The sequence below is a fragment of the Thamnophis elegans genome, chromosome 1 (genome assembly GCF_009769535.1).
Source record: "Thamnophis elegans isolate rThaEle1 chromosome 1, rThaEle1.pri, whole genome shotgun sequence".
NCBI classification, from domain to species: Eukaryota; Metazoa; Chordata; class Lepidosauria; order Squamata; family Colubridae; genus Thamnophis; species Thamnophis elegans.
In genome coordinates, this window is record NC_045541.1 from 69,220,798 (window position 1) to 69,244,683 (window position 23,886).

General features: G+C 39.8%; 1 protein-coding gene across 4 annotated transcripts; it reads right to left on the minus strand.

Moving 5' to 3' along the window:
* Window positions 1–13,535: 13,535 nt before the first annotated feature.
* CDK2AP2 (cyclin dependent kinase 2 associated protein 2) lies at window positions 13,536–22,662 on the minus strand. Of its 4 annotated transcripts, none has more exons than XM_032223382.1 (4): window positions 22,071–22,662; window positions 15,106–15,206; window positions 14,883–15,015; window positions 13,536–14,172 (listed from the first exon to the last, which is right to left on the minus strand). In XM_032223382.1, exons 1-4 carry the CDS (start codon window positions 22,165–22,167, stop codon window positions 14,105–14,107), a joined length of 399 nt encoding a protein of 132 aa, XP_032079273.1. In that variant the 5' UTR covers window positions 22,168–22,662; the 3' UTR covers window positions 13,536–14,104. The 4 variants fall into 4 exon arrangements, with proteins under 4 accessions (XP_032079273.1, XP_032079288.1, XP_032079296.1 ...); XM_032223397.1 differs by lacking the exon at window positions 22,071–22,662 and adding an exon at window positions 21,964–22,064; XM_032223405.1 differs by lacking the exon at window positions 22,071–22,662 and adding an exon at window positions 21,809–21,906.
* Between the last annotated feature and the right edge of the window lie 1,224 nt (window positions 22,663–23,886).

Sequence of the window (23,886 nt, forward strand, 5' to 3'; positions counted from 1 at the left end):
AGGCAACCAAAACCTCCGGCGGAGCTGTGTCTGGACCTCGTGTGTTTTGAAGGATACTGACACGGCCGGTCTCCTGTGCATTCAGTGAGAGGCCCTCTACTGATCCTTAGGGGTCGAACGGTCGGTCCTCATTGTTATTTTTCGCCGCCTTTGAGAGAGAGAGAGAGAAAGAGAGAGCAGAGGATCGGAGGAAGGAAAGCTTAAAGGGGAGCGGGCTGCAGTTCAGAGGGAAGCCGCCTGTGCCGGCATCGGGCAAGTGAGGAGCTGGCTGGGGAAGCAAGTGCAGCCTCCGGGTTCCCAACACTCGGGGCTCTCCACCCCCCACCCACCCACCCCCACTTCATTCACAGAGTGCGAGGCCTCCCGCTGGCTAGTTCCTTTTTTTAGCGCGGGCATAGGTTTCCATAGAAACTGCGACCCAGAACTTGCAAAGTCTCGGCACCTCCGAGCGCGCGAACTCGCTCTTCCCCGCCCATCCTTCTGTGACTTCATTGCTTGTTACCACGGAAACGCCAGTGACGTCAGATCCCGGTGACATCAAGGACTCGAAGAACGGAGACCTTTTTTCGAAACCGTTCAAATAAGCTTGGTTGTTTTGTGTTTGGCGTGGCTGAACTTAAGACAGCCGGGAAACTGAAGTCTACTCCCACCTTAGGCATGAAAGCTTACTGGGAGATTGTGGGCCAGTCGTGCGCTCTCTCTCACATCCGATCCACTTGTGAGGAAAAGAGGAAGCAGTATTAGGCATCTTTGCCGCCTTGAATTACTTATATTAAAGGCGCGGAGGGGGGGAGGGAGAGATGAATAAATAGCAACTGGAACAGAAATATATTTGTATTAGACCTACATTCAAGGGACCTCTTCACCTTTTTTTTACAGAGAAACCTTACTGTCTGTTTAATTTCCCCAATAATGGATCCCTGTCAAACACTCAGCATCTCCAGACTCCAACCTACTGCAACACACTGGAATGAAATAAGACCAAGAAACATCAGCTTTAATTATGCTAGCCTTTGGGTGGAACTTCAGCTTTTGTCAGGATAAATTCTTCCTCAAGTTGAGCTTGGGGTCTGGTCAACTCCGTATTATTATCATGGCAACAGTAGGGAAATTGTTTTCATTGCTTTTTTTATGGGGCGTTTTCCAGTTCCTCATCTAGCCTGTGATTTCCCGGTAATCTATCAAAAGTATGAACTGGTCTGGCTCTTGAGTTTTTTCTGACAGCAGCCATACTGGTAGTTGGCTAAGCATGACTGCCTGACATGATGAGACTATCTGTTACATCTGTTAGCAAAATAAATAAATAAAATCTCAGATTAATGCTATTCAGATATTACATACAGTCAAAGAGATAATGTTGGAGAAACCACATGGAGCTTGTTACAACATGTTCAAAAACATCAGTTGAGCCTTAGAAATGGAATATGTTTGGAAAAGACACAATTGGACTCCTTGATTCTCCAGGATATAAGGGAAAATGCATTCAGGCTTGCAAGACTGATGTCAGACCTTTGAAATCAGGAAACAGGCTCCTCACTAGAACTATATTGATACAAGATATTGTGATAGAATCCTGCAAGCATGACTAAAAATACAACTATCTAGAATAGGGGTGTAAAACTCGCATCGTTACAGAAGCGTCATGTAATGTACCGGGACTTTTCCCCACTTTGCTAAACCAGGTGTGGGTGTGGCCAGCATGTGATGCATCCTGCCCGCGGGCTGCAAGTTTCACAGCTCTGCTCTAGAAGCTGCAACTTCTCTAGAACACAGTGGCACATTCTGGATACTCTGCAATTTGCCTATGTTGCATCATTCCTGTGCAAGCTGCACTGGCTGCCAGTTGCTTTCCAGGTCCAATTCAAGGTGCTGATGATCACCTTCATGGTACATGGCCAGTTTTCTGCTGGACTGCCTATCCTTGGGGGTATCTGCCCATCTCACTAGGTTAGAAAGAGAGGACACACCTCTAAAATTCTGTCATCGTGGAACCTCAGAAGGGCAGATTTTCTGTAGCCACCTGGGTTTTTGAAATAGCCTCTAACCTGAGATTGAGAGGGCCTCTACCCTTTTAACCTTCCAGGTCAAGAAGACCTGACTCGTCCACCAAGTATTCAGCTAGCAAGGAAAAGAGTTAGGTAGTCAACAAAATGGATGGTTCTGGCACCTTGGCATGAAGGGTACAGTTGCAAGAAAAAGTATGTGAACCCCTTGGGATTATATGGAGTTTTGCATGAATTGGTCATAAAATGTGCTCTGAACTTCATCTAAGTCACAACAATAGAAAAGCACAGTCTGCTGAAAATAATACTACACAAACATTAGATGTTGCCATGGTTTAATTGCACATAACATGTAAACATTCACAGTGCAGGGAGGAAAAAGTATGTGAACCCTTGGACTTAATAACTGGTTGACCCTCCTTTGGCAGCAATAACCTCAATCAAACGTTTCTTGTAGTTGCAGATCAGACCTGCACAACGATCTGGAGTAATTGTGGACCACTCCTCTTCACAAAACTGTTTCAGTGTGGCAATATTCTTGGGATGTCTGGTGTGACTCGCTCTCTTAAGGTCATGCCACAGCATTTCAATCGGGTTGAGGTCAGGACTCTGACTGGGCCACTCCAGAGGGCGTATTCTGTGCTGTTGAAGCCATTTTTGTGTTGACTTACTTATATGCTTTGGGTCATTGTCCTGTTGCATCACCCATCCCCTGCAGAGCTTCAGTTGGCAGACAGATGGTCATACGTTTTCCTGCAAAATGTCTTGATAAACTCTGGAATTCATTTTCCCATCAATGACAACAATCCGTCCAGGCCCTGAGGCAGCAAAGCAGCCCCAAACCATGATGCTCCCTCCGCCATGTTTTACAGTGGGGATGAGGTTTTGATGTTGGTGTGCTGTGCCTTTTTTTCTCCACACATAGTATTGTGTGTTTTTCCCAAACAACTCAATTTTGGTTTCATCTGTCCACAGTATATTTTGCCAGTAGTGCTGTGGAACATCCAGGTGCTCTTTTGCAAACTTCAAACGTGCTGCAATATTTTTTTTGGGACAGCAATGGCTTCCTCCGTGGTGTCCTCCCATGTACTCCATTCTTGTTTAATGTTTTCCTTATTGTAGATGTGTCAACAAAAATGTTAGCATGTGCCAGAGATTTCTATAGGTCTTTAGCTGACACTCTAGGATTCTTCTTTACCTCATGAAGCATTCTGCACTGTGCTCTTGCAGTCATTTTTACAGGACGACCACACCTAGGGAGAGTAGCAAGAGTGCTAAACTTTCTCCATTTGTAGACAGTATGTCTTACCATGGACACATGAACATCAAGGCTTTTGGAGATACTTTTGTAACCCTTTCCAGCTTCATGCAAGTCAACAATTCTTGATCGTAGGTCTTCTGAGAGCTCTTTTCTGCGAGGCATGGTTCACATCAGGCAGTGCTTCTTGAAACCAGTAAACCCACAACAGGTGTGTGTTTTTAAAGGGCAGAACAGCTGTCAGCAACACATCCAATATCATCACACTGATTGGAGTCAAGATTGGCTCACTCCTGGCTCCAATTAGCTCTTGGAGACGTCATTAGGCTAGGGGCTCACATACTTTTTCCTCCCTGCACTGTGAATGTTTACATGTTATGTGCAATTAAACTATGGCAACATCTAATGTTTCTGTAGTATTATTTTCAGCAGACTGTGTTTGTCTATTGTTGTGACTTAGATGAAGTTCAGAGCACATTTTATGACCAATTCATGCAAAACTCCATATAATCCCAAGGTGTTCACATACTTTTTCTTGCAACTGTATGATAGTTTTTAAGGCAAGAGATGTACAGTATATGATTTGAGGAGAAACTAGACTACAGTTGCTGTTTTTATTGGTTGCTGTGAACTGCCTAGGATTACTGTGTGAGGCCAGTGGACATGTTCATTTAAATTAAATAAAATGTGCAGTTTGGAGGTTATTCTCGACTCTCAGCTCTTGTAGTTGAAGAGCTTTTATACAACAGATGTGCCAATTGTGCCCTTTTCTGGATCAGAAGGCCCTACTCACTGTTATTCATACTTGATCAGCTCTCAAGTGGATTTCTGCAACATGCTTTACATAGATCATCCAGAATGCAGCAATGCGTCCACATCTCTGTGCCCACCTCTGCTCTGCAAATTGCACTGATTCTCTGTATGCTTCCAGGAGTGATTCAAGGTGCTGGTTGTCATCTATAAAGCTGTATGTGGCATGGGGCCAGGTTATTTGAGGGACCACTTCTCTCCAATTGATTCTACCTGTCCCATTTAATCTGATAGAAGGCATGTATCAGGTCCTGTGTATTAAGGAATTTCATCTTGCAGGACCTAGAGAGCGCCTTTTTTTGTCAGAGTGCCTGCCCTCAAAAACATCACAATCCTGCCTAAGATTCAGTTGGTTCCAACTCTGCTGGCATTTCAGAAAGCTTAAAAGCATGGTTGTTTTCCTGGGGATGGGGATTGGGAGTTTAATTGGCTTTGTGAGATTAACCAGTCACTTGCTAATGATTTATGCTGTCCTCAGTTGCCATTATACTGTATACATGACTGTTTATTGTGTCTGTGCATTTAACATTATGCCAGCCTCCAGAATCACTATTGTAAAATGGGCAGCCTTACAAATTGATTAAAGTAAATCAATCAATCAAAATTAAAAATACATTGTGTTCTTTATATTTTTTGAATATCCTTTGAAAAGACATTTGCAACTGTTCTTCAAATATTTGTTAATACACTAGATGGCAAGCAAATTCTAAGAACAAAAACATATTATACTGGATGAAATTTAAATAAAACAGTTCTAGTTTTGTTCCTGTACAACATGGCTTCAGGGAAGAAGTGTACTGGCCTTCCTCCCTCCCTCTTTTTTTGCCATCACTAGTCAGTAGGATCATAGGATGATAAATCTTGTGGTCTTATGTCAGTATCTCATTAAAGCAAAATCTACAAACCAGATTCTGCAAAATTTTCAGGCAACATTTTGCTTGTGAAACTAGTTAAATCCACTCAGATCTTAATTCTGAATGTGTCAAATTTATATTGGTAACAGAGGTAGAGTATTGCAATGAGTGATTTCATGAATCTTTAAGGATAGGTGCCTAGTAAGTATGAGTCTTATTACATGGAAACTGGAATGGCTGACCAGGCTCTTTAAGAAGCAAGTGGGTGAGTGATCAGCTGGATTTTAGGGGTGTGCGTGTGTATGTGAGTATCTCATTAAGAGAAGAGGCAAAGCCTACTTTGAACAAGATAGTAATATGGGCTATCCTGAAAAGACGTTACTTGAATCCGGCCATATTACTCATATCCAGGTTTGAATCTCTTAGGTGATATTTATGGAGAGGCTGGGGGGAAGGGAATATTTCAGACTTGTGCATTGGATTCAAATGGCATTGTTTGCATTGGTATTTGGAGATGTATCCCTGAATTGTGTCTGTGAAGGGGGAGGTGGTATGATGAACTACAGTGAAGCTGCTGTTTCCCAGGAAGGAGAGAGCACATTCCAAAGAGGGAGGTGACGTGAGACAAGACACAGACAACCCAGAGCTGGATCAGGGAAAGATTTCGGATAGCCACTCCCTAGAACAGTGATGGCAAACCTTTTTTGGCTGCCGTGCCAAAAATGGGGGAGCACAGGGGTGTCCTGTGCCAACATGACACACCCATAATGCTATGAGTGATCAGCGACACACACACACACACACGTTTTTGCCGCCGTTTTTTCGCCTTCCCCTGAAGCCTCCGGAGGGCAAAAAATGGACTTATGGGGAACCCGGAAGTTCGGGAATGGTGACTTCCGGTTTGTCCGTAGTGCTGATTTTCAACCTCCGGAGCCTTCAGGAGGCTTCCCTGAAGGCTCTGGAGGGCAAAAAACAGACCTACGGATAAACCAGAAATCATCATTCCCGAACTTTCAGGAAAGCCTCCAGAGGGTGAAAAACTGGATCAGAAGGCCCAAACAACCTCAAAAGAAGGCCAAAGTCAGCTGGCCAGTGTGCGCATGCGCGCTGGCCAGCTAACAGGGCAACACCTCGCGTGCCCTGACAAATGGCTCCACGTGCCACAGGTTCTCGCCATCACGGCCCTAGAATCTCATAGAACAGGGGTGTCAAATTCAAGGCCTGAATCAAACTCAAGGCCTGGATCCAGCCCGCAGGGTGCTTAAATCTGGCCCGCAGGGCCACCCCGGAAACAGCAAAAGACCAGCCCAAGGCAGCCCTCCTGAGCTCCATTTTCACTGGCAGAGGGCTGCAGGAGGCCATCGCAGCTGAAAACAGAGCTTGCCAACCAGTTTTTGCTGACAGTGCTCAGGTTGCCACAGGTGCCCCAACATAAGTGAGGTGGAGCTGGCCATGCCCACCCTGGCCACACCTACTCTGGCCATCCCCCAAGGTCAAATACAATCCTGATGTGGCCCTCAATGAAATCGAGTTTGACACCCCTGTCCTAGAATATATCCATTAGAGTTATAGGTAATAGGGTAATATTGGTTTAATCTGGCAAGATTCTGTCTATATGACAAATAAAGAATTGAACTTTAGCTGGATTGTGCTTTGCTGATCATAAACTGGGCCTGATATCATCCGTTTACATTTCTCTGTAACATTTGATAACAATGAATCATAGTTTTGTTCTTTCATCTCTTCCCCAATGCCTACAAGGGGCAGTCAAAGGGTTGGAAATCAGAGCCTATTTTATAATGGTTTGGTTTCATCCTGAGTGGTGGTTCCAAAGTGAAAGGAATGGATAATTGTCCATTGGCCTCTCCAACATAGATGCCATAGCATTTTTCTTTTTATTCCCCCAATACACCATGCACATAAAGTTATGTCATCCATTGATTTGGAGTGAGGTGTCATTGATATGTAGATGATGCACACTACAATCCAAAACTGAAACAATGATATGGTGCCCTTTTGTCTGGAAGCTGTAAGAAAAAGAATAAAGTACAAGGTTAAGTTACTCTTTGTCCAGCAACCTTATGGCATTCTAGCTGATTCAGTAGTGTCTCTGAACAGGGAAGTAAGTACTCCCCAAAAGAGATACTCCTAGGACCTAGATGCTTGGCTATTGTTGATAGGTCTGGTGGGGAATGCAGAAAGGTTGACTGGTTTTGGCTGCAGCACCAGTTGTGACCTTTCTAAAACAAGGAGACTCTAGTTTTTGTGACTTATCTTTGTTTTTAACATATTTTATTAAAAGTTTTACAAATAACATAATAAAGAATTAAACACTAATACAAAGTAAAAGAGCAAAGAAAAAATAAATAAAAAAGTGTAGAAAGAGAATAGACGAAATAGAAACAAAAAACCTTTGATTTTTTTTGCAGCAAATATAAATACAATTACACAATTATTTCTTACTCTATAATTGCAAAAAAGCTTACCTTTTACTATCATTCAGAGATCTTTTTGTAATCTTCAAAGCTACTAATCATTTCTAATCATGTGCATTTTTCCATTTAATGCAAAAAAATCCATAAAGGGTTTCCAGTCAACCATGAATGTAGAATTATTTTTTCTCTGAATTAAATATGTTAATTTAGCCATCTCTACAAATTCCATCAACAATGGAACAATTTCAACAATCATTCTTCTGTTGTGGGTGTGACTTCATCCTTGTCACCTATCTTTTAGATGATTGCAGCATAATCTATATGGGGTAGCAGCCTTCAAACACTATTTTCAAGCTGCAGTTAAAAGATCTTTGTTGGAAGAAGTGTCCTTCTGGGTTCAGTTCCAAGTGAGGAAAAAGACACTGGAAACATGGAGGCTGCTTGGAAAGATGGTTTAATGTTGGATAGGATCATATGACGAGCTCCTGAACAGAAAAGGGGGATCACAATGCTTCAAGATGTTGGGTAAAGAAGAAAAGAGTGTGAGATGCTGAAAGTCCCTGGTTTTATGCCCTCTTTGGCCTTTGATTTTGATCTTGCATTCTGATTGGTTGTCAGACTCCCATGGGGCCATGCAGGGGCAACTCTCTAGGCTGTGTTTTGAGTCCAAGTTTGGTTGAACATTGCTTCTTCCCAGGTGCCCCATGGTGAAATGGGTAAAGGGCTAATACTATCATGCCTTCATCCCATCACCCTGGAGATGAAGGGGGATCTTTGTTATGTAGAATAGACTGGCTCAGGCATTTTAATGGCCCATTGACAAAGGTGGGGTCTATTAAGAGTGTTTCCTACCTAAAAATATGTTTTTTTTCATTTCTTATCCAGGGAAATATAATATTCTACCTTTTCAATATTTCCCAGGATATTTCATTTTTCTAGGAGAGGGGTGGATTTTAATTTCCTACATCTTCAAACACAATTTCATTTCACTGGGCCTTTGACTCTACTTGAGAGCCAGTTAGACGTAGTGGCAAAGGAATCAAGCTAGAGAGTGAGTTCTAATCTTACCTTGGGCCAGGGATGTGCAGTCAGGAGAGGCAGGGGAGGCAGAGCCTCACCACTGTCATCATGAAAAGAAAAAAAAATGTAAAAGGAAAAAGGCTGAGCTAGTTGCTGCCAGAGTCACAGTGGATGACTCTGCTTAGTGCTTAACTGTTTAAAAAAGCCTCTAAAAAGCGCCCTCTACAGGAGGAGGCGGGAGAATGAGGTGCCTCATCTAGTCTGACTTTATGATCACTCAAGCAGAGCTAAGCAAGGGTTAAAAGCCGAAAAATTCCTGATGTAATGAGGCAGGTTGTTCTCCTGCCTCCTGTAGAGGGCGTTTTTTTAGAGGCTTTTTTAAACAGTTAAGCAGAGTCATCTACATGGTGTCTCTGGCAGCAACTAGTTCAGCCTGATCTCAGCTCTTGCCTTTTTCCTTTTACATTTTTTTTCTTTTCATGATGGCAGGCAAGAGCAGAGTTGAAATCCTCTCTGAAACAGCTGGAAAAGGTACGTGTGTGGGTTGGAGGGAGGGGGAGGAATTCAAACTTCATCCTCAAGTATAGATCCCTCCCCAAGTGTAGTTTGATTGCATGCAGAGCTATGTTGCTTTTACACACACACACACACACCTGGATAAAAGTATATAAGCCCAGCTTCACTGATTACAAGTTTGAAAAGGCAACGTGGCTCCACCTGCAATCAAAGGCTCAGATTGGAAGGCAGCAGGGGAATGAGGGGAGGAGTATGGCAGAGGAGCTGCTTTCAAGCCATTGGAAAATATATCCAATCCAATTTCTGTGTTTGTGTTTGTTTGAGATTGAGTGAGTGAGAGAGGGATCCAACTTCTCTGTGGGCATGTGTCTGTTTGAGAGAGGGGGGAGGGAGGGAGAGCGGGAGGAAGGAGGGGGAGGGAGAAGAAAAAGAATGAAGGAAAACTTTTTTGCAAAGGAGAAAAACAAATGCTGTCACTTTAAATCGGAACTGAGCATGCCTGGCTATGGAATTCTGGGAGCTGAAGTCCACAAGTCTAAAAAAATTTGAAACCCCAGTGTCAGTGCCTCACCAGCCATAAACCCCACCGCACATCACTGCCTTGGGCACAAAGCCAGTTGGATGACCTTAGGCCACTCACTTTCTCTCAGCCCTAGGAAGGAAGTAATGACAAGCCACTTCTGAAAAACGTTGCCTCCAAATTGGGCACAATTAAACAGAAGAAAATTACTCCAGTTAGGCTTGTTTTTGTCTCTCCTGGAGGATGATTGGTTTACAATATGATTTAGTCCCAATTCATTTATTACAAATATTGCTTTTATATTTTGATATGTTATAATCTGCTAAGATTCTTTGGAATTGGGTGGGCTAGAAAGACCTGTAAAGTAAATAACATTATAAAAAACAAAGCAACTCACTTTCAAACGTATAATATATGTGTTACGAGCACTGCATTGGCTGCATCAGAGTTCCAAGTACAATTCAAAGTTCTGCTTTTGGCCTAGAAAGCTATACCTGGTTAGAACCTGGGTATTTGCAGGAGCATTTGTTTCAAGAAAAATCAACATAGGTGCACATTATGGGGAGTACTTGGAGGTTTTTAAGTCGTAGTGCCCATCTTTTGGAACAGATTCTTGCCTGCCTTTGCTCCTGAGTTTTAGTAAAGCTGTGAAAATAGAATCTTTTGTATGGTATTTAGAGATCAACATCTGGTCATGAAATGCCTATTTATATTAATTGCAGCAATGTTGATGTACCTGTGATTTTATTTGTTTTGCTCTTGGCATATCATGCTGATTTACTGTTTTGTTGTTCTATTGTCTTTACTCTTCAAGGTTTTAATTGTACGCCACCATGAATCCTTGCAGAATGTAGTGATACAGAATATAAAAGGCATAAATAAATAAATGTTCGTGTTTTAAATACAAACCTCAACAATTGTATTTGTATCCAGTTCTGCCGCTCTATTTAGTTCAGTTCCAGATTTTAATACTGTATAGCTTATACAGAAATAGACCAATCTGATTTGTATTTTTTCACATTTTTTCATATGCATATTTAATTGGTAGTATTCATATAACATCCTAAATTACAATCTAGTTAATACATTTTAGATAGCATATTGCTGAACTCATCTCTGCAGTTAGCCTATTGATCAAAAATATGAGAAGCTGCTAGCAGACCTGTGAACTGTTGGGTCATTTCAGGGATATTTCCTTTCCTAAACAGAGAAGCAGAATGACCATGGTCAAAATAGCCACGAGAGCAGGAGTGACATCTGATTTCCTGCTAGCTTAATCTCCAATAGCCAATAATGAGACTGGTTTACTTGGCCTCCAGAGGGCTAAGACAAGACCACTTTACTAAACCTCTGGATGGCAGTGTGGTAGCACTGAAGCCCCAACAAATTTGGCCAAATTTAAATTTCATGAGTCATAGGTCCTGGATTTTGAATGCATGCTGTAAGTTAGCCCATTGGAGGTACCTTCATTCAATGAAAGGTTATAAAGAGTTTTAGAAGTATTTAGAAGACAGAGAGATAGATAATAGGTAGATTTATAGATAGATGATAGTGTGCAATGATACAAATAGAGAGGGGGGATGGATGGATGGAGAGATAGTAGATAGACAGACAGACAGAGAATAGGCAGGTATAGATAGATAGATAGATAGATAGATAGATAGATAGATAGATAGATATTCTATCTACCAATTATCTAGGTAGGTAGGTAGGTAGGTAGGTAGGTAGGTAGGTAGGTAGGTAGGTAGGTAGGTAGAAAGAAAATAAGAAGATTGATAGATGATAGATAGAACAATAGAACAATTGATAGAAGGTTCACTACATCTTCCCTCCATCTAGACCAGCAAGAGTATATAGAATTAATTTTGTTCTAAGGATCATAAAGCAGGATGGAAATTAAATCTTGGTGTCTCCATAATTAAAAATGAAAGCAACTGCAATGAGTGAAAAATCTTTCCCCCCCAATCGATAGCTGTTTCCAACCTCTAATGGGGTTGAAGCTAATGATGGATGGTGTCAGAATACAAAAGGGGCAGGGACCATTTTTCTTCCTCAGGGAATGTAAACACATTTACTGATGATTTTGCCAAGATTTTAAAATGTATTTCAATAGTTTTTATATCCTCCTTTTTGTACATAGCATCAGATTTTTTTTTTAAAAAAAGAACAACATATACACTTTCTTTGCCTAAATATATGACACACCTGCAAGCTTTGCTTCTTCCTAATTCCACACATTTCCTAATTCCACACCTTAGTATGATTTGGAAGTCAAATTTCTTCCATTATTAACTTCATCTTAATAATATTTATTTTAACAAAGCATTTCTTTAAAAAATTCACAACATAGGGAGGTCAATTCAATACCATCATTATTATTTAAAAATACTCAGCAACAAGTGTGAACCTCAACCTAATTCCAAAAGTAATAAGATTTTGGGGAAAAGTTTGTGTCCTTTCTTTATACTTTGCAATAGTTCATCCACCTTCAGTTTATTTCATAGGTCTGTATAAAGCAACTGTTCTTTAGAACAAACTCACTGGTTTTTCTGACTTTGCATCTCATATTTAAGCTGCTAAACTAACAATTACTTATGGGGATATTTCCAAAAATAAAATCTTACAGATTAATGCTACATTTCAGATTTAGAGGGCATTTGTGGGGTAAATCTATCCTGTGATATCCAACTGATACCTGATATATTCAGAATATCTGCTGACAAAAAAGATGATTTGCAGTTCTATATTTTGAGCTTGTGGAGTGCCATGTGGGGCTTTGCATTTTATTTAATATTTCTTGACCGCCCATCTCCTTCAGAGGAGCTATGTACAGTAGAACCTCTGGTCACGAACACTTCTGACCACGACCAAATTGGGTTCCGACCAAAAAATTCACATTTTTTTCCCCCATGGCCAACTCTGTATGATATTCAGAGATAGCAGTTAAGGGCTGAAGTACATTTTACATCTAAAGACATATACTTTTTATCTCAACAATAGTTAAAAAAGTTCCTCTGCAAAGGATCAGCAGGTAGGAGGGGATTATTTAATACATCCCACTCAATCACTTTTCTACAATTCCTCATCCTGAACTACTACTCTTCTTGACAAATATTATTTTTCAACCATCTATGAACTATCCTTTTTCTAAAAAAGGTAACACCGGGAAAAGGGAAGGTTTAAACACCCTTGTATCCTATTATACTTTCTAGACATATTGTAGGAAGCACAACTGAATCTTACATGCTTCACTAGTAATATCTAGGCCTCCTTACAACTAATACCCTCTCCCTGGGCACCAAGAAATTATTCTAAATAAAATCTGGGCGATTCCCAGTTCATAAGCCAAGCACGTTTAGAGTAGTTGCTCCAGGAAGAGCTGGTTTACAGTCTGGGGATTCTCCTGGACTTTCAATTCCCATTGGCACAAGTAAAAACTGTGCCTTGGAGATCCTTTGCCTAGCTTTGACTGCCACGGGAGACATGGCCAGGCCAATGCATGCTCAGGTCAATGTCACTTCCTACTTTGGATTACTGGAATTCTCTCTAAGCTTGTGGCCTGGTTATCTGCAACACCATATATCCAAGCAAAATCTGCATGTCCAAGTCAGGCTGGCGGAGTGTGTACTGAGAGTCCTAACCTCCACTAAGATGAGGTAAGAGAGGAATTGGATCAAGCATTTTCATTGGAGTTCCTTTGCTGTGGAGTATGATATCATCAGAAATAAAGAGTTTTACTGTCATTCCTAATACTTAGAAAGTTTTGCAAAATGTGGCATTTTCAAAGTGCATTTGAGAACCAAGTAGTGAGTTGAAAATATGCTTGGGATAGATGATGGTGTTTCATCATGGTTATAATATACATAACAACCAACACATTACATTAGCAATTTGTGTTCTCCTTCTAAGGCCACTTAGATCTGAATGGTTGAAGGGACATAGAAATACTTTAGAAATAAAAATCCAACTTCAAATAGATGAAACTACTTCATGAAAGCTTCTCGCCCCAATGAGAATGGGAAGAGCAGAAACCTAGTTTATTGGAAAAAATGTTTTAGAAATGAAATGTTAACATAGGTGTATCCCTAACATTGATACAATAACAGCAAAAACAAGTCATACAGGAGTAGAAACATTTTATTACAAGTTTTCCAATACAGGCTCAATGATCGCTGGTTGAGACTCTTGTTGCAAGAGGAAGACAGGGCCTCATACTGCTTTACTAAGGAAGCGTATCTTGCAGTACATGCCCTTCAGGAATATTTTAGTGAGGTAGAGAATATTTCCCTCACCACATTAAAAAAAAAATAGAAAAGCACAGTGAAGAAGAGATAATCCAAATTCTAAAGATTTTTATTTATTCCAAAACCCCATGTATTTTATAAAGATAAAGAACCTGTCACCAGCAATTATTTCGACTAGTAAACCAAGGATATGCACAACGGACGCTTTCTGTATATACTCCCAAAATGCCAATTGACGGGAAGTTCTGTGATGCAAGTGGAGATACTTCAGATTCTTAGATGCCAATTGGTATAAAGGTCTTTGAAGGCGATCACAGTTCTAAGACTTGAGACACTGATTGGTAGAAAGATTTGAAAGGAAGGGGAAAACTCCAGATTCTAAAATGTTGAGTAGCTGGAAAGTGCTAGGATCCTCCAAGGGTGGTGCAAAGAGGAAAGCGAGTGTTACGTGCGGGCATTGCGCTCTGTCTCTGCCAGACACTCTCTTACTAGGGCCCGAGCATGAATAATACCTGCAGAAAGAAAGTCACAGGAGTAAGATATGCTGAATAATGGATTTCAAAGTAGCAACACAAACCACAAAGAATGTGACATAATTTGCAACTGTAGTATCTTCCATATAAAAAGTATATATCTTATTAATTAAATTCAAGATCAATCAGAAGATGTAAGGCAAAATGCAGATAAGTGGGTTTGAATAAATCAGAAAGTACAGGCACTAACTGGCAGCAATGCAGTTTATACAACATGTTGCACAGCTGTCTTGCAGAAACAAATCAACGTTTCCCTACAAGCTAGGTTTATACTTGCTGGGTATAGATTCTAATCTAGCAGGTTCTACCTGTTCCTACTGTGGCTAGCTATTTGCACTAGTGAGAACTGATTTGGTGGAAATACTGAGCTCTGGCCTTAGGGTTAGGGAGTTCTTTTCATTCTTTCCTGAGGAAGACTAGAACTTTAAACTAACAATTACAAACTCAAAAGTCATGACTTGGAAGAGTTAAATGGAAATTGCCACATTAGCCATCTGTTAATCACTGTGCAACATTGTATTTGAGAAGAGGTAAGTTTGCAGAACTTCTGGGAAAGTCAGCCATATATATGCGAACTTATAAGGAACCTGAGAAATTTCAACTAGTGCCAGTCTCTGACAGGACAAATTTGAGTAACTGCCCAAAAGTGAGTAATTGTACTCATATACTATGATGAGGATGCTTCTTACCTCGCTTCAGTCGTTCCATAGCACTCTTGCTACCTGCATATGTAGGTCGTATCTCTTTGCCCATCTCTTCAATTACAGAAAGCAAATCTGTGTATGTGCTCTGGGAGCCTTGGGCACCTGGTGGCTTCATAGCCTGCAAGATCAACAGCAGAAATCAAAAACAGGAACCTTCTTCCATTATTTCCATCAATGGGCAAGACCCTTCTCATCCTTATGTGCTCACCTGAACGTAGCCCATAGATGGGGGCCCAAAATCGTTGAAGAGAGGTCGAAAGGGGGCAGATGTTCCAGGGACAGAACCAGATGGGGATGGAACACTGGTAGCTGAAAAATAAGTGATGGCATTAAGCTCGCTGCTTAATCTAAATTCTTGGGGCTCATGGACTTCTTGTAAGGGGGTAACACTGTAATTTTGTTATTTCTCTTTATGGAAACAACTAAGACAATAATGGAAGGATTTGTTTTGAGTAAACTAAGAGGTTGTTTTGTTTTTAAAAAATCCAGAATCAGATTTACAGTATAGGCCTTCTGAACTGCTCATGGGAATTTGATTTTCAAATGACAACATTTCTATTTGAACAATTATGTAGGACAGTTGTCATAAATCACACAACTGAAGAGTTTTATGGCAACGTCTATAATCTAAAATAGGGGAAAGGGAATTGGGTGTGACTATTTTTGTATAGATGAAAAACAATATATTATTTAATCTTGGAAATCAGTCACCAGACCTCAATCAGTTACATAAAGAGTTGGTTTTTGGTGTTCAAAACATTCATTTAAACTCAAGGATGTGATTAACCAATTTGCAATTTTTCATGAGTTAAAGGAAAATGTTAATTACATGATTTCTTCTTCCTATCATAAATACATAACAAAGAATTACACAATATATCTGAATATGTTACTTTAACTTTGGGGCACTTATTTGGAAATATTTTTTAATATTCAAAAATGCATGAATTAGTATAATATATTCAGAAGCTGAAAAGACTAAACCAAACCTGGAGCCACAAAAGGATTTTTATAATCAGCATCTAGTTAAAATATATTAATTTTGTATGGAAGATTTTTGATAGTCTCCCTAGAATAAGTACCATTATTTGAATATTAAGCATTTTATGATTAAATTGTTTCAAATTTAAATTTGGAGAATGTGGTCAAGTTTACGATGAGACTGAAAAAAAAATTATATTCTTGAAAGTGTAAACCATTTAATGTTTTCACCATTAACAAAACAGAATTTCCTTGGATTAGTACACATCTTGCCAAGCCAAGGTTAATATTTATGTACATTACACAACTGTATGTAGCTTACATTCTTTCTAATCCTAGAAAGTTTATTTAAAAATGCAAATATACTTACATACATTTTTAAAAAGCTGCTTATATGTGAATGCAGCTATTAGTTTATTTTAACTTATTTTACCAGTCTTTGAATAAAATACTTGTTCTTGCATGTTTACTATGTTTTATATCTTTGATTCCTTCGTTAGGATCGAAAGAAAAGAAATTTAATTTTAGGCTTCACCTTATCTTCTCTCTTATTTTAGATTCTAATATTATATTGACAGTGTAATCTTATCTTGAGTGACAAACTAATTGTCACCTTTACCTTGTGCAGAGGGACTCAGCTAATTCATATCTTCATTACCATCTGGCTGACTCCTGCAATTCACTTTATATGAGGTTGCCATCTTCCCCCCCCCCTTCCCTTTTCCCACACTTGTTATTTGTGTACATTTTGTTTTTGCTGGAGTTATATGAACTACTGATTTTGCCTTGCTTATCTGAGACAAGTTGCAAATTTAATAAATAAATGAATAAAATCTCTTGGAAGTATCAGCAAGCCTTCTTTAGGAAATGGAATTATAAAGATATTTATAATGTGAACAGACAACTTCCCCCTGGCTTTTCTGTCTTGACCACAGTAGCTTGTGGGTTTTAACTCAACTTCCGGCAGCCTAATATATAACTTAAAGCAGAATTTTATGGGTTTTTACTGAGAACTTGCTGCCCTATACTGATCTGAATTCAGCCATTATTCTTGGCTGTCAACTTCATCTTGCTTTTCTCATCCTAACCATGTGAGCCTGAAACTCTAAAAGTAGACCATAATTTCAGTATTTTATGAGTAATCCTGCGAATAAAATGATAGACACATAACAAGTAAAAAGTACAAATGTACACATAAATGGTAACTACTCATCATTCCTATATCACATTATGGTCTACTAAAACTATTCAACTCAGGACAAGTTTCTAAAAATAGAAAACTTGAAAATACAGAGTCCTTAATTGAGAAAAATGGGTATCATTATGCCACTTATAAAGGGTATGTTTTTAGTCTATGAATCATTTGGAATTAATGTGCGGTAGAAAGTAAGGGAGTAGGACAGCAACCCAATTACTTTGATCAGGGGAATCCAGAAGAATAACTACTTGAGGTTGGCCCCTACCAAGATTGCATACAATTTGGATATCTCTTCTGAACAACTTCACTTGCTGTTTTTAATTTGTGCAAATGATTCATCTATGGCTATTACAAAGTGAAGCAAACTATTGCAGATGTTGGTTTAGTACTGATTTCTTCACAAGAAATGTCCTTTCAAAATTGTTATAAATATCATATACAATTTTCTTTAACACTATCCAATAATGATGGCATCCATATACTTCTGATTAGCATAAAGGCAGTGGGTTTCTACCAAATGTCTAGCACTTTAAATCACTTACAAGCTTTTTATACAACCATATCAGCACAGTAATTACAGATATGCAATTAACTTCCCTGAATTGAAGATATAAGAATTAGAAAAGGAAAATGTTATAAAGTGAAAGTCTGCTGATTCGTTTCTTTGGAAACTATTAGTGTTCTGCATATATCTAATACAAGCATGTAGGAAATTCAGTTAATAATCTAATGCATGGACTAGAATACATGAAGTTTACATGATAGATTGCTCAAATCCAACAGTATTATTCTGGTTGCCTATGATTGTCCATGGTGTGGGTGATAATTTAATTTGCTATCTAAAATCTAACTCAAGAAGACTTCCATGGGAAAAAAAATGGCAAACTAAAGACTGTTCTGCTAGCAGAATGAAGTGACAGTGAGAACACCAGCATTTGTATCATTCCTTTCTGGATAAAGAGAGGACTTAAGATCACCCACAATTGCTCCAGATAGTTGTTGCTCTCATAAGAATGCAAGACAGCAGTTTCCAGCCCTGGGAATCGAGGGAAAGCCAACTTTGCTCAAACCATGGTCTGCACTTTAATGACACTGGGTTTCCATACTTCCTTCTCTAATTACTTTCAGAAATTGCTTGCTAACTGCTTTTCAGCTATTAAGATTCTTTGAATTGACCCTTTTTACAACACTAGGTGAATTTCTTTTAATCCCTAGCAAAATAAAATCTAAATACAAATTTAAGGACTTAAAAAAATATTGGAACAGTAAATGGGTGATTAGAACTTTGATTTAGGAGACAGGAGCTGACGTCGCAACAACACAACGTGTGATCTCGGAGCTCCGAGATCGCAGTCGATACTTTTGCTGCTGGATGGTCTGTTTGGACCTAAACCGTCCCGAAGAGATGGTGACAGGGAGGAGTATGTCTTGCTGATCTCAGGGACACCACAAAGTCCCTGATTGATCCAAGAGAATCTCTTGTTGCCGGCAACAGAAGCGCAGCCAAAAGCTGCTGAAGTTCGGACAGCTCCGGAACGGGAGGAAAGCGGTGTCCACTGGTGAGGAAATCTTATTGTTATAAAAGAGACTGCCTCAAAATAAAATTAAAGCTAAATTAAACAGTGTTATCCTTTTTAAAATTTTATTTTATGGATGGAATTTTTGCAAATATTTCCTATTTTTTAAAGTGAACGGATTAGTTTTTCTTCTACTACTACTTTTTTTACCTATGGATTAAAATCTTTTTCTTTATCTTTATAATACTGGTTTGGATGGGTTTTTTTTCTATTTTCACTTAAGAATTTTGTTTTTTTTTAGTCTGGGATATAATGAAGACATAAAAGGAATACAAATACAAAGAGGGTTGTAATATCAGAGGGAAACGAAGTAACACTGCCACTTGCAGGCTGGAGGCTTGAGTCCTGGAAACATTGCCCTTTCTTTTTTCACTTTGATCATTTTGACTTTGCACTTCAAGGTTCTTCAGTTTGTTTATAGAGAGTGATAAGGAGAAGAGCATGGGAGCATGTTCTTTGGGAGCTTCATTGGCAGCTGGAGAGAAATGGAAACAAAGCCTTATTTGAAAGATTATAAATGAACTTGTGTCAAATCTAATAAAAAGTTTTGAATGCTAGAGTGTCAGTGTTTACCAGTTGGAAGAATGGCACAATATCAAAAAGAAACCTTAACATTGCAAAAGATTATATTTGAAATTCAAAAATTATTAGAAGTAACAGAGAAAATAGAGAAGAGATTGGAAAACAGATTGGAAAACAGTAAAATTTGATGGAAAAATTGAAGATGTTCATCAATTGTAAAAAGTGGAGGTTAGAGTCCTAAAAACTGAAAGGAAAAATGAACAAAGAGACAAGATAATTGTTGATACAAACTGTGAACTGAGCATGGTTGGAAATGGAAAGAGTGGAATATGGAAAGGGGAGATAGATGGACAGGAGCTCTACCCCAGATTTCAAGGTATAGAAAGAGAAGAAAAGAATTGATGGATCTAAGGAGATAAATTTTGTCAAAAGCACTATTGATAACCAAAGATAAGCTGATTAAAGAAACAGATGGAGGGTTTCAACATTATATAAGATATGCAACAAGTTGCAAAGAGAAGTCCATACAAATCTGATTAAGGAAACAACCAGAAAACTAATCCCACAAATGGCAAAAGACATAAGATCGCACTATTACTGGAAAGACACAGGTTGATATATGAAAGCTTATATTAAAAAATTAGTCAAATTTAGAGCATTATGTAAAAAATGAAGTGATAATGGATATAGTTAGATAAATAATTGCTAATGATAACAATGTATACATATGTATTGATTTGATAAGAGGAAATTTGATATAAATTGCAAATTGTGACTACGAAAGGAAGTTTAGAAATTCTGTTATATATGAAAGCTTATAATAAAAAATTAAGTCAAATTTAGTTAAAAATAATGCATATATATGTACTGGTTTGATAAAAGGACATTGGATATAAATTGTAAACAGTGATTAAGAAAGGAGGTTTAGAACCTTTGTTATTAAATATAATCAATTTTTTATTTAGAACATGTCATAAAGATGTAACGTTACCGGATGATAATGGAAACAGTTAACGGAATGCCATTATGTGGTTTTTCTTTAAATTTTAGAATATTTTATATAAAAGGACATAAAAACAATTATAGTCAAATGAAGGTTGAGGTATGATGATAGTAACATATATAAATATATTTGATTTAAAATATTTAACTTGATATGAATTGTAGGTGATGACTGTGGAAGGGATGCACGAAAGTTTTTTGTAACCAATTGACACACTTTCTACAATTTGTAATGGAAGATGGTTTTGTGGTGTTTTTTGTGTTTTGTTTGTCTGTGTTTATTCAAAAATAACAAAAAAAAAACTTAAAAAAAAACTTTGGTTTTGGAAGTTACAAACAGTGTAAGGGTCCAGATAAATCTGAAAAAAAAATGAAATTAGTTGTAAGAAGTGTTCCCATGGGAAAATGTTTTTGTTTGAAAAATGATTTGACGGGACTTGAAGGTTACACTAGACTAGAGGGAACTAGAAGGGACTAAAGATTACAATTAAAGAACTAAATTTAACTTAATAGGAAAACAAAATATTGCATATTTTTGAAAAATGGACACACACATCTTTTTGTTGCTACATTCTTATTGTTTCTTTTCTATTTTTTTCTTCACTAATTTTTCATTTTATATATGAGTTTTTATCTTTTTAATTGTAAAATTTAATAAAAGTATTATGAAATCAAACTGGACATCATGGCCTAAAACCTGAATGTCCTTTATGCAAAGAACATACTTCATCACTGAGCTAAACAATTTCCTGTTGTGCTCTAGTTTACACACCTATTTATGAATAATTAACATCCTGTAAGTATACAATGAGGAAGTGAATCTCAATCTTTTTCAAGAATGTACATACATTCATTCCAATATTTATCTTCAAACCTATATAACAGACTCAAGTATGTCAAAAGAAGCATAGGAACATGGTGGAGGGTATCAGCATAGCTAATACCTCCAGGAACTTTCTGTACCCAGGCCAAGATATATACAAAAAACAGAGTTAGTAGTCTGTGTACTAGGAAAAAAGTAATTTCCGTTTCTAAACATGGTAACCAGATCCTAGGAAACACTCCAGAAAAACTGACAAGAAATGCAAACCCCAGGATCCAGTTCCATTCCTCATGTATATAAAATTGCTTCTTCCAGGCCACTGCCACTTATGCTATGTTCAAACTTGTTAGCCAGAGTTGTAAGTAAAATTGTAACTTGTGCTTATTTTTCAATTAAACTCTAGTGAACTGCTAACCTAGCAAAACGTGATTCACCTGATATTATGCAACCCTATATTGCTCAAACAGAAATCCAACCGGGTTTAATGGGGTTCCCTACTCCTGGCACAAACTGCAAATTCTATGCCACCACACCGAATATAATCAAGAAATCTCTGCAAAGATGCAGACTGAGCTTCCCTTCTGTTTATTCCCCCTGCTTTTACCATCCAGAAGTTAACTTTTCACTTTTCTGGGCGGGTTCGCTTTTCTTTTTAACCACCACCCCTTTCTTACCTTAAAGGAATCAGTGTGATAAAACACCCGCATATTTTATACACATACATATATATTAATCGCCTTAAATCCCCCTCCCCCAACTTTTGTTTAAAGTATACATTCATTTTGTTTCTTTCCTACTCTAATACAACCTGGCTTTTTCCCTTCTTCCCTTTCGTGATCGGCCTCCCCAGAGCCCTCTTGTCTTATCCAGCTGCTCTGGAAGGCCCTGGAAAAACCTGCCAGGAAAAGGGCGGAGGGGGTGGGGGGAGGGAGGTGAGGCAACCCTCTAGGGCCGGCCACTGACCCTAGGCGACTCCGCCGTGTAGCCTTCCGCCCCGTTCGGCTTCCAGCCGGCCACCCGTGGTCGGGCGCGGGAAGAGAGCAGGCGGGCGGGCAGGCGGGGGCTCTTACCGACCGGCGGGGCTCCGGGGGCGGGACTGGCGCTGCTGCTGCTGGTGCCGGCGGCTCCTGAGCTGGTGGGGGCAGGCGCGATAGGCTTGTAGGACATCCCCGACTCCGCGCTCTCTAGTACTGGCTGGGCCGCGATTGGCGCGCTGCTCCGGCTTCAGCCGCGACTGCCGCTGTTCCGATTGGAGGGGAGGCTACAAAAAGCACACGCCTCCGGGGCTGGCAAACTCTTTCCCCACCCCCTCCGACAGACCTGATTGGTTGGAGGCGTCCTAAACACCGCCTACCCAATCGTCTTCCCTCCTTTCCCCCCCTCCCGGCTCCACGCCTCTTCAGCTGCCTGTCCCGGCTTGGTTCCCCGGCGAGTGGGGGGAAATCTTTCTCGCGCCCCGAGGAGGCGCGCGCGCTTCACCCTTCAACCCCGCGAGCGAGCGGCGGCGCTTTTTTTCTCCCTCTTTCGCGCCCACGATTCTAGGTGGCCTCTCGGACCCTGTGAGAGAGAGCACGCGCGCCTTCTGGCCCCTTTCGCTCCTCTTCCCCTCGCGCTCGGAGCGCTCGAGTTCCGCGAGTGGCCGCCGCGGATTACGCCTTCATCTCGCGCCTACGTGTATCGCTCCCTCCCCCTGTGACCTCACTGCGTACTATCATACCCGTCCCGTCCGTTTCCATAGCGACGAAAGGGCCCGAACAGTGGCCTACTTGATGTCCCTTCGTCAGGCCTTCAGGCTCCGAAGGAAGTCGCTGCGGCCTCAGTGGCCTCTTTACTCCGCGCCTTCGTGTGGCCGCCTTCTACGTGTACTAGAGTGCCCTCTAGAACCGTTTTTTGCCTCCTAAAAGTTTGGGGCATTCTTTTTTGGGAGGGGATCTGTTACCCCAAACGTTAATATCCTACATTTTCACATGACCTATTTTTGCATTTTTATTTTTGTTTCTAGATTTTCTATGCCTGAAACGGATTTTTATTCGAAGACAGTTGAGAAAGTCAGGGATCAGAGGTCAAGGTTCTTTGGATACAGTATGGTTCACTAGTTGGATATTTTGCAACACTTTCCTCCCAGTGAGGTGCCAGGCCTTTCTGCCACAGACAAGTGTGCAGATATTTTCATTGCAGTGGACTTCCAAACCTTAATGGCAATTGAACTGCCTTTTTTCTTTGATATACTTTATAAAGAAAGGAGGAAACTACTTTGGACTGAGGGATACGATTTTTATTGTATGACTGCCTTTATAGTTTTGTACATTGATGATAATGAGGGTATAAAATTATGTTAAGAAACAGTTAAAAAATTGGCTTCACTTCAGGTGCTGAGTTGTTTAATGATGGATTCCATACTCTGGAACAAAAATAGCATTTTTTGTTGTCATCTGTAAAAACCTCAACTTATGGCAATAAGTTGAACAGTTTTTTTCCATCAGTAGGCATATGGGGAGTGGGCAATCCACAAACATGCAGCAAACTGCAATAGTGTCAAAATCATGATGGGTTGTCACATAAATTACAGCTATGCACTTACATCATGGGTAATTGAGCACATGGAAGAGAGAGAGAGAGTTGTATACCCTCTCTTGGACTTTCAACTTGCTTCCTGTTCCTGTGCAAAAAATGTATTATGATTGGTTGTCAGACTCCCATGGGGCCATGCAGGGGTAACTGTTGGTTGTCTTGAGTCCCAGGCTTGGTTGAATCTTGCTGGATGATGTAATGAAGGGTTTGGGCAATTCCTGTTATAGTTCAATGACTTTGTCCTGGTTTAGATCTTGACTGAGGGCTAATCCTATCAGGTCCTGGGGATGAAGGTCTTTTGTAGGTAAACTGGCC

Bases quoted from the DNA above. Each gene is read 5' to 3' on its own strand.
- CDK2AP2 (XM_032223382.1), bottom strand. From the start codon at position 22,167: ATGTCCTACAAGCCTATCGCGCCTGCCCCCACCAGCTCAGGAGCCGCC. The intron at 15,207-22,070 runs GTAAGAGCCCCC...CTTATTTTTCAG, and splicing joins CCCCGGAGCCCCGCCGGTCG to CTACCAGTGTTCCATCCCCA. The intron at 14,173-14,882 runs GTAAGAAGCATC...TTCTTTCTGCAG, and splicing joins TATGGAACGACTGAAGCGAG to GTATTATTCATGCTCGGGCC.